Source organism: Rhinolophus sinicus, linkage group LG02 (assembly GCF_036562045.2).
Source record: "Rhinolophus sinicus isolate RSC01 linkage group LG02, ASM3656204v1, whole genome shotgun sequence".
Taxonomy (NCBI): Eukaryota; Metazoa; Chordata; class Mammalia; order Chiroptera; family Rhinolophidae; genus Rhinolophus; species Rhinolophus sinicus.
In genome coordinates this window covers 25,988,697-26,003,810 of record NC_133752.1, presented here as the reverse complement: position 1 = coordinate 26,003,810, position 15,114 = coordinate 25,988,697, and the positions used below count along the sequence as shown (strand labels likewise).

The window sequence follows — 15,114 nt, the reverse complement described above, 5'->3', positions numbered from 1 at the left end:
GGCCAGCACTGGTCACTCAGCATTGACCTTAGCCCTTCTTGCCCAGCGCCCTTTGTAGAGTTTCCTTCACTGTGTAATTAGATGCTTGAGCTGTTCTCAAACCATTAACAAACACTCCCTCCTTCCCCTTTCAATCTCCACTGCTCTCCATTGCCCTGTTTGAAAAAATACAGCAAAGAATCAGGAGAAAAAAGAGGTAAGTAAAGGTAGACCAATGATTTTCTTTGAATTTCGAGAAAAAGAAAAGTAAAATACACAGAAATTTTTGGCAAGAAAAACTGAAGCCTGCAGCTAGGGATCTTAATAGTTTCTGTGATTCTTGTTAGTAAACTAAAAAGACAAGACAATTTTGAGTTTTTTAGTTATTTTTTTTTCACTGTGGTATAAAACCTTCATGAAATCTCACTGACAATTCGTTTAACCAGAAAGAAGAGTTTTTAGTACCTATTTTCTTCAATGTTTATTTATTTTTTTTAGGGACAGAAAATAAAAATCCAGTTGGGGAGACAGTTACACAAAAGGGGCGGTAGTAAAGATTTTAAGAATATAGGTTCTAGTAAAGCCAAATGGAGAATTCTTTAAAAGTGCTTCTGAATACGAGTGAATAATAAAAATCTAGTACTTTAGGGGGGAAGAAGAAGAGAGAAGACAACTCAATGCCCACATACATTAACAATAAAATTCTAGGCTTTCTAGAATTTGGATATGCAAGCTGTTTACCCAAAGCTGCCTAAAGTACTATTCTTCCAGTATTTGTAAACATTCTCTTTAGGATGCTAATTCTAAAAACAAACAAGTATGATAAAACTATAGGTTTTTAAGCTATCAAATGACTGAATGTAAATGACACTTTAAAACCATTTCACATGTGATAACTGTCAATTTTTTAATAACCTCCTCCTCCTGCATGGTAAAAATAAAATAAAAAATAAAAACAATCTGAATTCTCAAAATTATGATTTCTTTCTGAAGGAGGGAAAACACAGTGTACAAGAGCTGACTGGGCGCCCAGTGTTTCACTCAGCTCCAAGAGGACGCACCTACCCCTGCCACGTCAAGGCAGTTTTTGAATTTTTTTATTTTTTATTTTTTATTGAGGTAAACTAGACAAGGCAGTTTTGAGACTTTGCCCGTGAACATCTATTTTATTTTCGCAGAGACAATCTTGTTGGAAAGTAAATCAAGAAAATGAGGGATGGTTTAAAATGTGAACAACCTATGGTTACGGTGGGGCACAGAAGTAGCAGTGGCTGTTAACATTTGGGAAGATGAGGCAGGGGGCATGTGAGGATGGGACAGTGAGTCAGTGACACAGAGGTGTCTTCCAGCACGAGTTGGAGGAGAAAATGAAGAGTCAAGTGTAGGAAAAGAGGAGAAAGGGGAGGAGGAGGTGCGAAGAGAATCTGGAAAGAACAGTAGCTCTGAAGTCCCTGGTCAAAAAGTTTTAAGGAGCTATCAGTGAACCTCGTCACCAGCCATGGAGTTTGAAGGTGATTCATGGGAAATATCTCTCCTGGAATACATGCTGGGGATCCTTGGCCAAAATGTCTGCTCTAGGAAGAGCCCCGTGGGGAGGAAATCAGGTCTAAATCCCACCAGATGAAGACTTCAAGAGAAACACAATGATTATCAGAAGTTAGGCAAGTCCTGAAATTCACAAAACCTTACCCTAAACTAAACCTTGTGTGTCACACGATACCCTGTTTGTGCAGAAGACACAGGTAAAAAAATAAGGAGGCACCATGAAGTGACAATCAATGGTTCCCGTCTAACACAAGAATGCTGGTTCTGGCAAACAGATTTCCACACTCACCGAAGACTCTGGCCACAAATCCCAGTGGGAATTGGGAGGCAAACACGGTGAGGAACCAGGGGGCAGCATAGAGGCTGGGGCCGATCTCGTGCTCCTCGAGGTGATTGTAGAGGTCTCTGTGGTAATCGTGAAGGAGCCTGGAGAGCTGGTACATCTGGATCTGCAGGGACACAGGGACACACACACACACACACACACACACACACAGCTGTCAGCTGTCTGCTGCAGGCACAAAGCGACTACCCCACTCACAGGATGTGACAGAAGAATTACTACAACTTTAAACTTTCTACCTGCTGATGATAGCCATTGATCTCAGCTACTCGTTTGTCCAATAAGAGCTTCCTGGGTGCCTACTGCATGTGAGGCCCTGGCTAGGTGCAGGCCCAAATACTAATGTTGGGTCTTCTACCACTTCCTTTCTTTTCATTGTTCCCCTGTGTCCTTGGCTAAGAGAATCTCAGCATCTGTCTTGTGGAAATACTTCGTAAATTCTCTTACAAATACACATTCCTAGCAAAACTCAAACCCAGGGGAATTAGAAATAAAAAGCCAGCCTCTCCGCTAAGGGTGAAGTCAGGGCACATAGTGATTCTGTGGAAGGATTTTACTGTACCTGTTCAGTTAGTAAATTTCCCCCTGGGTCCCTCCAAATTACTCAAGAGGCTGGACAGGTGGGATTTATCTAGGTTTATAACTTATGAAAGTATACAGATCCCGAGCAAGTTAAAATAAGAAGTGTTTATCTCAAGACGGAAAAAATAACTTTTCCAACTAAAGTTGAACTTCAACGTAAAGGGTCCCTTTTTCAGAATGTGATATGGCCCTGTCAGGGAGCCCCATGGGGAGTCCCATGGCACAAGCCCAAAGAAACAAAGAGGTTCAGATCCCTACTGAGATGCTAAAGGTTGGCTATCGACTGCTCAGACTGGGAACAACTGCTTGCAGGAGCCAGACGACGCAGTCCTCTTAAGTACCAGCCACGGCTATTCTGCGTCAAAAAGAATCTAAGCACCAAGGCTACCAGCCCAAAGAGTCATGTGTTATGGTACTAAATTACACAAAACTCAAAAATCTGCTCTCTCAGACGGCAGGTGCATCTACAGTAAAGCTAATTGGAAGAACCTGAACGTATGTGTGGAAAGTGTCATGTGGGTCAGAACCTTTTAGTAAATGGAATGGCTTCCTTTAATGAGATTTAATTTTTAAGTCCATGTGGTTCATATTCACAGGTAGAGGTGAAAGGATTTTCAGCCACACAATTGGGTGCTTTGAGAGAGTCCTTGGCACGCTAATGTATTCTTTCTAAGAATACTTTCTAAGGCTCTGAAATCACAGTCTGTCCCTGGTAAATGAACACACAAAGACGTGCTCCATCCTTTAGGAATATCCAAAGCAAGATCTAGAGTTCACTTCTGAAAGGTGGCAGAATAAGCACTTGGGACATTGCTGTTTCGTTTTCTTTTGATGCGACTTGCCTTGCCTGCTGTCACTTGTTGTTCATTCAGCAAATACTGCCTGGGAGCGTACATCGCCCCAGGTAGTGATGCTCTAGGAACTAGGGACGCAGCTCCAAGATAGGTAAGATCCCTCCCCCCTCATGATATATGCTAAGGAAACTCAGAAAATAAACAGGTAAGTGAATAAAGAAATAACTTCAGGCAGTGAGTATGTGATATAAAAAAAATGAGACACGGTAATGTGATATAGCATGTCTGGGGTGGAAGCAGGGGACATAATATCAGGGTGGTCAGGAAGAGCTTCTCCTGGAAGTAATATCTGAGCTGAACCCTGGAGGACAAGGCCTGAGGGGGGGAGGTGAGTGGGATCCCTGGTATAGGAAGTAGCAAATATGGGAAGTAGGAATTAGATCATCTGAAGATGGTCTGATTGAAGGGTCAAAGGGAGCCCTGGAGTCAGACAGGCCTGGGTTTATTTAAATCCCAACTCTGCCACTTGCTGGCTGACGTAACCTCTCTGAGCCGTAGTTTTCCCATCTATAAACTGAGCTGATTTTAATACCGTGTTTCCCCAAAAATAAGACCTACTCCGAAACTAAGCCCCAGTTAAGATCATCAGCCAGATGGACGCATTTAGTACGTTACGACGATGTTCCAGAAGATGACACGACTGTATTTGAATAAATGTAGATTGTTATACATGAAAAAATAAGACATCCCTTGAAAATATGCCCTAATGTGTCTTTTGGAGCAAAAATTAACATAAGACCCTGTCTTGTTTTCGGGGAAACATGGTGGTCTTCCTGAGGGTTACTGAGGAGATAAGTGCCTATGAAATGCTTGGTATAATACCTATCACAGAGTAAGTTCTCAGCAACGACTGCTAGGACGATGTTAACTGATGGTGAAAAAGTTCCTTAGTGAGACCTGGAAAAGGCTCATAAACACACCTGACATTTGTCTTCATCAAAGACACAAGGCGCACTCTACCTGTAAAATAATCATGTCCGGCCGGTACTGTTTCCGCAGTCCCCTGTCAAACATCAGAAACTTGAGCATGTGAAACGCCTCCTCCTCACCCATGTGAAGCAGCAAAATGCCTGCCACAAAGCTGAGGCCTTGGCAATATCCTACTTCTTGGTCTAGAAGTGAGTAGGCCTTCAAAATGTTGTAAAGTGACAGCTGCCCTGCTCCTAGCTGAGCCGAGAAGTACGGATGTGTTGGAAAGGTTCGCCCTGTGAAAACAATACACACGTTAGTTATTTTAAAAAAGAAACACTGTTGAAGCAGAAATCCGATGGGCTTCAGGTTAAAGCAACAGAGCTGTAGAAGTTGGATATCCTAAATCCGCTCTGGAAACAAGGTCAGCTGGTTGTTCTTGGAATAACGTTTGCAAGTAAAACATCAGCAAGTATTCATGCTTTTGTGTGGTGAAAGAAATCAGAACTACCCCTGGTCCTACAGATTTCTGGGTTTCAATCTAAAACAAAAAGACAACTGCCAGTGCTCTAAATGGTCTCTGCTCTCGGGAGGGGCAGACAGCTGTGGTTCTGGAGCGGCACCTACCCCAGAATCATCTAAATGCAGCCAAAGGGCTGGCCTGGCCGCAGACTCGCCCCGATCGGCTTTTCCCAGACTGCCTGCCGGGTGATGCCTGCAAAGGCTTCATGTCTTGTGCATTATTTCTGTCCTTTTAAACCACAGGCAGTACTTTGAAACTCACTGAGGAGCAGGATGCGATTTCTTTTACACAAAACAGTTGTGTAAAAGAAAGAGATTAAAAAAAAAAAATTCTTAACATACTGATTATTTTCACAAAAAGCTGGTATTTAGATAAGGTTTAAAGACTTGTTTCGTACAGAAGGCTTTGGTGGCTGATACCTGCCAAATCCCACCTCACCCCCTCCTTCTGGAATGTGACCATGGGCAAGTGTGTTTCCAGGGAGCAGAAAAGTACCTGATCAAGAGAAAAAATGTTCGGCCAGGGCGAAGCTTGGGCCCAGGTGAGAATTATGGCCTCGTCTGGGTCAGCAGAGGCCCACAAGTTAACGAATTGTTCACCTTACTCATTCGGCTAGGCAAAAGAGGTCACACTCAGGGTTCTTCCTCAGCCTCCTGAGAAAGCATTTATCAATCCGGAGCGGTTTATCCGAACTTGATTTAAGAGGATGGCAACAGTCTCCTAACTATGCTCCTGACTTCCTGTCCTGTATTCATTTCTTGCCTGCTCTGCCTCTTCCCCCAACAAATCTTCCCCAAACACACGGCGGCACACCTGTCACCCCATTGCTGGAAAGCAATCAATAGCTCCCCAGGGGAGCTCTGAGCACTCACGTCCTTGCCTACCCTCCCAGCTTCGTCCTCTCCTCCAGGGTTAACCTAGGAACTGTGAGGGGGTTCTCCAGGTCTCTGAACCCCTCTAGGCTGCAGGGAGACTGGGTGAACATGCAGTGTACGAGAGGGTGTGGTTATGCCTGCGCATTTTCCTCGTCTAGAGCAGCGGGGGCAACTGAATTGTAATACGAACCACATACATAATTTAAAATTTTCTAGCGGCCACATTAAAAAGTAACAGGTGAAATTAATTTTAATGAGATATTCTGTTTAAACCAACATACACAAAATATTGTCATTTCAACATGGAATCAACATACAAATTATTGAAACATTTTGTATTCCTTTTTTCATACTAAGCCTTCTGAAATCCAGTGCATTCTTTACACTGACAGCACACCTCAATTTGGGCCACCCCTATTTCAGGTGTTCAGGGGCCCCACGTGGCTACCACACTGACAGCACAAGCATAGGCTTTCCACAGGTTCTCCAAGGGACGGGGGCAAAGGTTAATAGGAAGCCCTTCCCTCCATCATCCCCACCAGCCTCCAATCAGACGGAGTGCTTCCACCTCTGCGTGCCCGCTCATGCCCCTGGCCCAGCCAGACACGTCTGCCCCCACTCTCCCTGCATCTCGAGTAGTGCAGGTGGCAGAACACATAGGAACAGAGGCACAGAGGAACACCAGGAAAGGTTTAACTCATTTTAAATTTAATCCTTTAATATTATCGTTTTTGCTAATCAGACAGCCCCTCATATTAGATACCACGCTGCAGAGAAAGTAGAGTGCACACTAACTCGCCCTGCTGTGGAGTGAACATTTCTCATTTAACAAGGCTCCTAAGAGGATGAGTCTGGCAGCCAGGGACATGACTATGTCAATCTGGCCACCCAACAGTTGTCAGATTTGGGGCGGGGCCTTCACGGGCATGGGTCCCGTGCAGTCACACTGGTGCTGTGCTTAGAAGGGCCTTGTGCTGGGTTTAATGCTCTATCACCGTCGTGAAATAATTTTTTGAACAAGGGGTTCCGTATTTTCATTTTGCAACATGCCCTGCAAATTCTGTGTTTGGGGGAGGCAGCCCCCGAAGCAGCCTCCAGGGGTGGCTACAACCACCTTCCCTACAGCCTTGCTACCAAGCCATATGTTAGGTGAAAGCAAGCCTTGGTCAAATTCATTCGACGTTAATTCGTAAGCCAACATGAAAAAGGAACCACACAAGCACTTGTCACGTTCTGTTCTCACGCCTCCGACAAGCATCCCTTTAGAAAGGTTCAGTTGGAGGAGGGCACTGTGGCAGTCTGATGGCAGAGCCAGACTGCCAATGGTCGGCCACACAGATGCTCCAAATGCACTGGGTGCTCAAGAAGAATTACCACTGAATGGCACAGGGGTGCGATTAAGGGGGGGGAGGTTCTACACACAGATTATTTTTAGGAAACATTTGCTGAGTCTAGTGGCCACCAGAACCGGCTCCTTCTGGCTCTGTGAATCTCTGTCCAATTCCACCATCAGTGATGTCGATCAAGTTGGTAGCTTAGAATTAGCCAAGGTGGGAGTATTTACACCACGGGAATCTGCAAACGCTGACACAGGACTTCATTTGAGGGGCTTGGGGGATCCAGTTGTTAAACATTTGCCAGCAGCACAGCACTGATTGGCTCGAAGGATGTAGGGAGATTTCAGACCTCCGTGAAAGGCAATGAAGTCATTCCCCGCCTTCCTCTTTTATCACCCACATTGAGTTCTATCACTTTGAGGTTAAAGAGCATACTTAGAACGACCAAATCAATATGGTTTCATGATGTGGTCCTGAACGTGAGACAATGGCCGACCTTTTGGAGAAATGAGTGCAGCTGTTGGTGCAAGAATTTATTAGACGTCTGAACTGTGCTTCTTCAAGTGACCTCCACAAAGCAAAGGCCCCAACCAGACCGACAGGGGTGCTACGTAACAAGACTGCTGCGTGACAAATTCTAAGGACTTTTCTGTCTTTTGCCGTCAACGCTTTTTAGTTTCTCACGCAGGACTTCAACCCAAAGATGACACAGAAAAGTGGTGCTCCCCACGGACACCCATCTGTTGTTAATGAACAGCCTACCCACCGCTCAAAGCTCACAGGCCTCAGCTCTTTGTGGCGTGGCCAAGTGAGGCAAACTACCAAGCAGGGAGGGAGAAGGGAAAACTCTCTCCTCTGCCCGTCTATATTTAGTCATCTTAAATTCTCTCAGCGGAGCCTTCCATTTGGCAGCCCTTCTCCTCCTCATCTTTTACGGATTCTAAAAAAGCAAGGAGAAAAATAAGTTCTCTTCTCTAACACTTGGACTAGAGCTCCTTTTCTTCCAGATACCAGGCAGCTTTTAGACCTTTGGTTAAACCATGCTGCGTGGAAGCAAAAATCAATAACACAGCTCCCAGGCTGGGTTCTTGACCCAAATGGGTCTTTGGATATACGCTTTGCCTCTCCCTGCAGCACGGGCACGTCTACACGCGCTTAGGTGTCACTGATAGAGCGTCTCTAGAAGTCCATCAAAAAATGCCGCTCTGGTCACCAAAAGATTCACCAAACCTCTGCAGGGTATATAAACTATGCTACCACTTTATTGACCTATAAAGTACAGATTAATAAAATGATAGGTAATCGATGTGGGGGAGATTAGGAACCGTTCCTGTCTCTGCTCACTGATTTAATGGTCCTCCTACGTTTTTGGAGTCTGTTCAAGGGCTGCTCCAGCTAAGTCCTTCCTATCATGGGAGAGGCTGCACAGCCTCACCGGGTGGAAGCACTGAGAGCCAGGAGGTTTCCAGGCTGGGGTACCAGGGACAGGGGCAGCTCAAGTGGAAGGAGATGGGAGGTGAAGTGGAGCCAGAAAGGGGTGTCCAGCTAGCTGTTCAGTGTCCTTAGTGTGGGTACAACTAGAGAAGAGGTCCAGCTAGGACACTTGTGAGTCCACGCTGTCCACCCAGGATGGAGAGACAGAGAAGAGAGGGCTGCACAGATGGATGTCGGTAACGCCAGGCTTAATGGGTGCGGCAGGTTCCTGAACTGAGCCCTCAAGAATGATTTGCTAAGTATCATCTGCTAAGCCCTGGGAGGAGCTGTTTTCCGCTGGCTGGGTGTGGTCAACTCCGAAGGACTGTTACGCCACCTAACTATGGGAGGGAAAGCTGCGCTGGTATGGAGTGGGCAGAGCCGGGAAAGACAGGTGTCCTAGAAGGGACGTGATAAGGAGACTAAGAAGACCTAGGTTCTAGGATGTTCTGCCACTGAGTAGCTTGTAACTTGAGCCAAGCATTCAACCTCTCTGGGCCTCATTCATTGCCTCTAAAGTGGAATAACACGTGCCCAATTTCATACAGGTTGTAGAAAGCTAAGATCTGACAAAGTTAGAGAAAGTTAGAGGTATTTAGAGTATAAAACACCGCCCAATTATAAAGTCTATTATTCTTGGGAAGAAAAAAAATGTGGCAAAAAGCTGATTCGACTAACAGCTAATTTCAGAAAGTAAAGCAAGAGGCAAGAAAACAAAAATCCATGAAAACTCGAAGTATGTCCGCCCAACAAGCATTCTTTTCTTCTGACCGGGATATGGATCACTTTTTAAGAAAAACTGAAATACGATTTGATTTGCTCTGGACTACACACCTTATATTGGGCCTTGAGTTAGCCACAGTGCAGACTAAATAGAAAGTGTAGACTAAACAACTGACTTGGCTAATGCCGCCTCTTGATGAGAGGTGAGGGGGAAGCAATAGGCAGTTTGGAGGAACTTCTAAGTGAGGCCTCCCTGAACCTGACCGAGGGGAGCCTGGCAGGCAGGGCACCCTGGAACTGTCGACAGTGCTGAGCTAACACACAGATTCTCTCAGTGCAAGTGGGGAGAGAAGGCTGGCCCTGGTAGGTCCCTGGATAAAGCCTACAGAGATGCGCGGAGGTTACCTGAGCAATGTACCGTTGGAAACAGAGCTTTTTTCAGGCATTGGGAAGGTATTTGGAGAGCACCCAAAATGGAGGCTGGGACTGAAAAAGAAGTGGAGAAGGGAGGCCAGTGCTGTCAGGGAGGGGTGGCGGCAGCTGGCCTTTGGGGGTGCAGAAGGGTGAGGGTGGGAGATGGGTAGGGAGAAAGAGAAGGTGGGTGCTGCCTGGCCCTGCTCATGACTGAGAAGAGGCCAAATCGTGGCTCACACAGACCACATGCCAGCTGGAAGAAAGGCCGAGTGGGCCTCTGGGCAGGGAAGGCCAGCCCAGCCTGGCCGTGGCAAACAGCTCCCTGCGGAGAAGCCCCCCAGTCCCTTGTGCTGACCCAGCCTTTTTCTTCTCCTCTGCAGAAAAGCAATTACATTCGAATAACAGGAGGCAGAGGACCAATCCTGCCCGTGGAAGAATGAAAGAAAAACTAAGAGAAGACAACATTTGAATCCAGGAGGGTTTGAAAACATGTGTCCTTCTACTCTCATCCTGGGAAGGAGTTGGGGGGCAGCAGAGAAATGGTCTGTATTCCCTCCCTTTCAACCTCCTACCCTAAATTTATTTTCCACTTCATTTCACATGATAGGAACATGATGTCATTTTTCTGTTACTCATCACATTAGAAAACACATCTATTGCCAATTCACAAAACTGCTTTGCTCGGGGTTAGTGGGCCAAACGGGCTCCAGCCCCACTGCTTACACTTTGTCCCCAAGGTATAATCAGGGCCTGTCAGCATCACCCTTCACCCAGCCAGCGGTTTCCATGGGAACACGTGGGCTCCTGTGCTCAGAGGGCCTTAGGGATGGAAGGCCCTAACTGCAGCACACAGCCACAGTGGGTTTAGGTCCAGCCAGTCACTTGTGCGACTGTGGCCACCAACTGATCTCTCTGTGCCTCACTCTCCTCATTTCTTAAAGAGGACACAAGGGCTAATGTGAGGGTCGCATGAGACTGAGGGGTCAGTGCAGAGCCTCGTCTTCAACATCTTGAAAGATTTACTGAGCATGTGCGATGCGACTGGCTCCATCCTAGGAGCTGGCGCTGTGATGGTAAAACAGCCCCAGCCCAGACCAGAGAGTGCTGCATCCTAAGGCAATAAAAAAAGCTGCTGCCACTGTCACCTAAGTGAGGCCAGTGGTGGGGGAAGACGGTGGACGGAGCACCGGCCCTAGAGTCACACATCGGCTGGGTCACTCTGAGCAAGCTACTTCACCTCTCTGTGTTTCACTTTTCTCAACTCTAAGCAGGGAAGGAACAATATCCACCTGATCGCGTGTGAGGCTTACAGCAAGTTTAAGTAACTTCACACAACATTTGGCATAAGGTAAAGTGAAGGATTAGCTTTGAACAATCACAAGAACTGTAATAATAATGAATGTGACAAGTATCATGGGGGAGAGAATGGGGTGGGACAGATGGCTTAGCAGAGGCACCTAATCCAGCCCGAAGGTGGGAGAAGATACTACGGTTGGGGACAGTTTCTCAGAGATGACACCGGCGCTTAGACCAAAAGAGCAGCATTTATGAAATGAACCCTTACGATTTGCTGTGTGGCTAGAAGAGCAGACTCCGCACGCGTGATCCAACTCCCACCTCGAATGATTCGGACACGTCCTCCCTCCCCGCTGGCTGCTGCGCTGCAGAGACCTATGGTCCGGGACACACTGCAGGGCCTGAGGCGCAGACAGGGACTCTCGAGAGCCCATGATGGCAGTAGCAGCCAGCACCAACATTCCGGAAGCAGGGCCGCCTGCTCTAAGAGCAGCAGGGCCAAGTTCCTGTGGCCTGCACACGGGGCCCTCCCGGGGCCTGCCATCAGTGGAGGTAGAGGCCCTGAGAGAGGCACAGGCTCTTCCACACATTGTCATTCCACACGTCCTTCACTGTGGTGACAGCAAGTATCTCCAGGACACTGTTTCCATCCTCGCGTTTTGAAAACTGTTCAAGGGACAAGGTGCCTGCCCCTCCCACAATAAAACTGCCCTGGGCGCACACAAACTGCTTTCTACAATTTTCTTCTCATAAATCCTGTTTCAAAGCAGCAAAGGCTAGGGAGTGGCTCGTGTAATTAAGCCAAGACTCGGTCCTGACACTTAGGTCTTCCAGCATGTGCCTTCGGTGGACTATAAAACCTCCTCTCAATATCTGAATTACTGACCTGAACCCCCGTCGTGACTGGAGCCTTCATGATTGCACCTTCCATGCTGAGCAGAGTTAACAAGCTGCCCAGTGAGGAGAGCGAGATCTTTCTATATGCTTGGAGGAGACATGTGTGATTACTCTGGGGCTTTTGTAATTGAAAGTCTCAGTAGCAAATTGTGATTGCTACACCTAAAGGCAGATCACTAAATAACTCGGACAGTCTCTCCAGATTTTTCAACTGAGTGAAATTTCCATTTTCATGTCAAATTGATTTGCAGACTTACCAAGGTCGATAAGAATCGCATGTTGCTGGGAGGTGAGCTGTTTTAGGAGTTCTTTGTACGGCGTGTCCTTTGGCTGTTTACTGGGAAGCTGGCGTTTAAGGTGGAATTGCTCTGCTAGGAATTTCCAGATTTCACCCCGGTGATGACGTGGCACACCTTCAAAAGGGGAGTGGTGGAAAATATACAGAGAGACTTTATGCACAGAATACCACTTACTGATAAAAATATATACTATGTTCAGATTATGCTAGAGTCTGCCAGGGATAAACTGATGAAGGACATGAGCCCCTAGCTGGTGACAATTAAGAATGTCTGGGAAAGAAGACCGAGCATATAATACTACAATGCAGAATGTCATCTCCTAAAAGGGATAGAATCAACGTGAGGTGAGTTCAGATGAAGGAGATCAAGATTTCACAGAATCCTTCTCTCGTGCCAGTACTCAAGAGTGCGGGGTAGGGGTGGGGAGGAAGAGAAAAGACAAGTCAAAGAAAGGGCACTGTGCGTGTTTCTGTGGCCTCGGGCACAGGGTACAGTAGGGATGGAGCAGGTGGCAATCAGATGGGAAGGGTTTTATTAGAGGTACAATTGAGGGCAAGAAACCTGCACTTCATCTGGTGGCTCTAGGGGACCACGGAGATGGGGAGGGAATAGCCCAATCGAAGCTGAGATTCAAGAATACTGATTAGATATCTTTCCACAAGGGTGGGCTGGAGGAAGGGACCAGAGCCTGGACAGGTACCATCTGCATAAACTTGCCATGGTGAGCATTCAGTGGAGACCTAAAAGCAAGAAAATTATCCAAGAGACTTTCCTAATGTTTTAAACATGATTAATTCGAACACTCAAAGTGATAAAAAAAAAAAAAAAATGTCTACATCTAAGAAAAGTTCTCTTAAAGTCAACGATGTTATTTAGGGCAAATCTCATTAGGAAAAAGTGACAGTTTTTATTCAAAATTCTTCGGTTCATCATTCAGCTTTCACAAGGCCTTCATGTAGAAATGGAGATACAAAGAAGACTGCAGAAAAAGATGCCAAATGTTTCTCATCTCTGATGGGAGTTCTCTTGAGAGAAAAGGAACCTCTGAACTAAGGATTACTGTTCCCTCATCCAGAAAAAAATGTGACCGCTTTGTCCATTCCCCTGTCACTCAGAGCCTCCCCAGAAAGACTGTTTTCCTTGTTTCCCACTGGCCACCTTTGACAGAAGTGTCTACTCTGGCAGGCTGGCAGCAGCAGCAGCCACCATTTTCGGTGAGGTCACTAGGTGCTGTCACCACTCTGGGCATTTACATCATCCTCACAATCTGCTCAGGGAAATACATGCTTAACCCCATGGCAAACAGGCAAACATGAGGAAACGGAGGCCAACGAGAGGAGGGCCCTTGCCTAAGATTCCAGCTGGTTAGTGGCAGCTCAGGGAAAGTGACTGCCATTTTCTACTGATGTCCTTCATGTCAGAACTGTCAGACAAGCTGCTGCTCGGATGGGTACTGGAGAAAAAAATAGTTTGGGTTCCTACGTGGCAAGTAATAATAAAATAACCATTTGTGGATTTGAACCAGGTAATAGTCAATCTATTACTCAATCCACAAGGAACTATTTTGAAACAGTCATTCAGCCATCTTTTGGAAATACTTAAGGTGTAGTAAATAATTTGGGGTTTTTTCTTACACATACCAGTTATAAAAACAAACAAACAAACAAACAAACAAATAGCCTTTGGGAGAAACACGGGGCGACACTTTATAACTACATCCTAGACTTTCTCTGAAGGTTTATCTCAGTGTTAATCTGATGACCCAATATAGTGGGTTGAGGACTGACTTCCCGAAAGATATATGTACATCCTAATCCCCAGAACCTGTGAATATTCACTTTGGAAGAAGGGTCTTTGTAGATATAATTAAGATCTTGAAATGGTTATCATCACCCTGGATTATTCCGTTGGGCCCTCTATCCAAAGACAAATGTCTTTATAAGTGACACACAGAGAAGACAAGAGGAGGAGGTCATGTGACCATGGAGGCAGAGACTGGAGTGGTGCAGCTCCAAGCCAAGGAACATCGGCAGCCAACAAAGTCTGGAAGAAGCCAGTGGAGCCCGGCCGACACCCTGACTTCAGACTATTGGCCTCCAGAGCTGTGAGAGAAAATTTTCTGTTGTTTTAACCACTAATTTTGTGATAACTTGTTACGGCAGCAACAGGAAACTAGTACATCCTGATATCTGCCTTTTTACATCATTCTATTGCTTCTCTACCTCTCTACTATTCCTGCTCAGAGATATATGTCAGCTATGTGTGTGTATACACACACACACACACACACACACACACGCTAGCCTCTAATATTTCAAACCATACAAGAAATAAATGTGGCTTGAAAAACAGTCAGCAAGTTAAGTAATTTATAGTGGGGCTTTTCACAAAACATTTTTTTTCAAACTGGGAAGTTTTCCCAAGTTATAAAATGACTGATTTCCTTTTATCATTAAATCATTCCCATTATCTCATCAGAACTTTATTTTTTGTAGGAAAAGAATACTGTGTCATTGGACAGTACCACATATTCTGGTATTTAAGAGAAAGCTTAGATGTGTGATTTAAAAACAAAGGGTCATGCAAATTGGAGCCACTGTTTTTGCTAAGAATGATCTGAAACAGCCTTCCCCATGCTTGATTTGCCTCCATTCCTAACCCAAGAGAGAAACCTGGCAGTGGAGTCCATCCAGGGCCCGCAGAAAGGGTTCTGGGTGAACAAGGGGCTACCCTCCCCCCAAATGTAAATAGCTTTTTATGACTTTAATACCGTGTTTCCCCGAAAATAAGACCTAACCGGAAAATAAGCCCTGGCATAATTTTTCAGGATGACATTCCCTGAACATAAGACCTAATGCGTCTTTTGGAGCAAACCTTAATATAAGACCCGGTCTTTTTTGGGGGGAAACACAGTATATATACTTACTACTTAAATAAAAAGGAAAAAAAATTCTGAAAATGCAAAAAGGTATAACAAAAATGTAAAACCACTCATAACTAGAGTGAACATATAATTCACTACCCAAAGCAGGAAACTCTGGAAAGCGAAGGGGAGGAAAGCTATT

At 45.7% G+C, this 15,114-nt stretch overlaps 1 protein-coding gene across 6 annotated transcripts in view; it reads right to left on the bottom strand.

Moving 5' to 3' along the window:
- TBC1D1 (TBC1 domain family member 1) overlaps positions 1-15,114 on the bottom strand; it is a 209,343-nt gene that overhangs the window by 18,183 nt on the left and 176,046 nt on the right. For all 6 annotated transcript variants that reach the window (XM_019741932.2, XM_074322281.1, XM_019741934.2 and 3 more), the window contains 3 exons: positions 12,008-12,163; positions 4,264-4,508; positions 1,814-1,973 (listed from right to left, as the gene is read on the bottom strand). In XM_019741932.2, the coding sequence (XP_019597491.2) occupies positions 1,814-1,973; positions 4,264-4,508; positions 12,008-12,163 (561 nt within the window). The remainder of the gene's footprint in view (positions 1-1,813; positions 1,974-4,263; positions 4,509-12,007; positions 12,164-15,114) is intronic.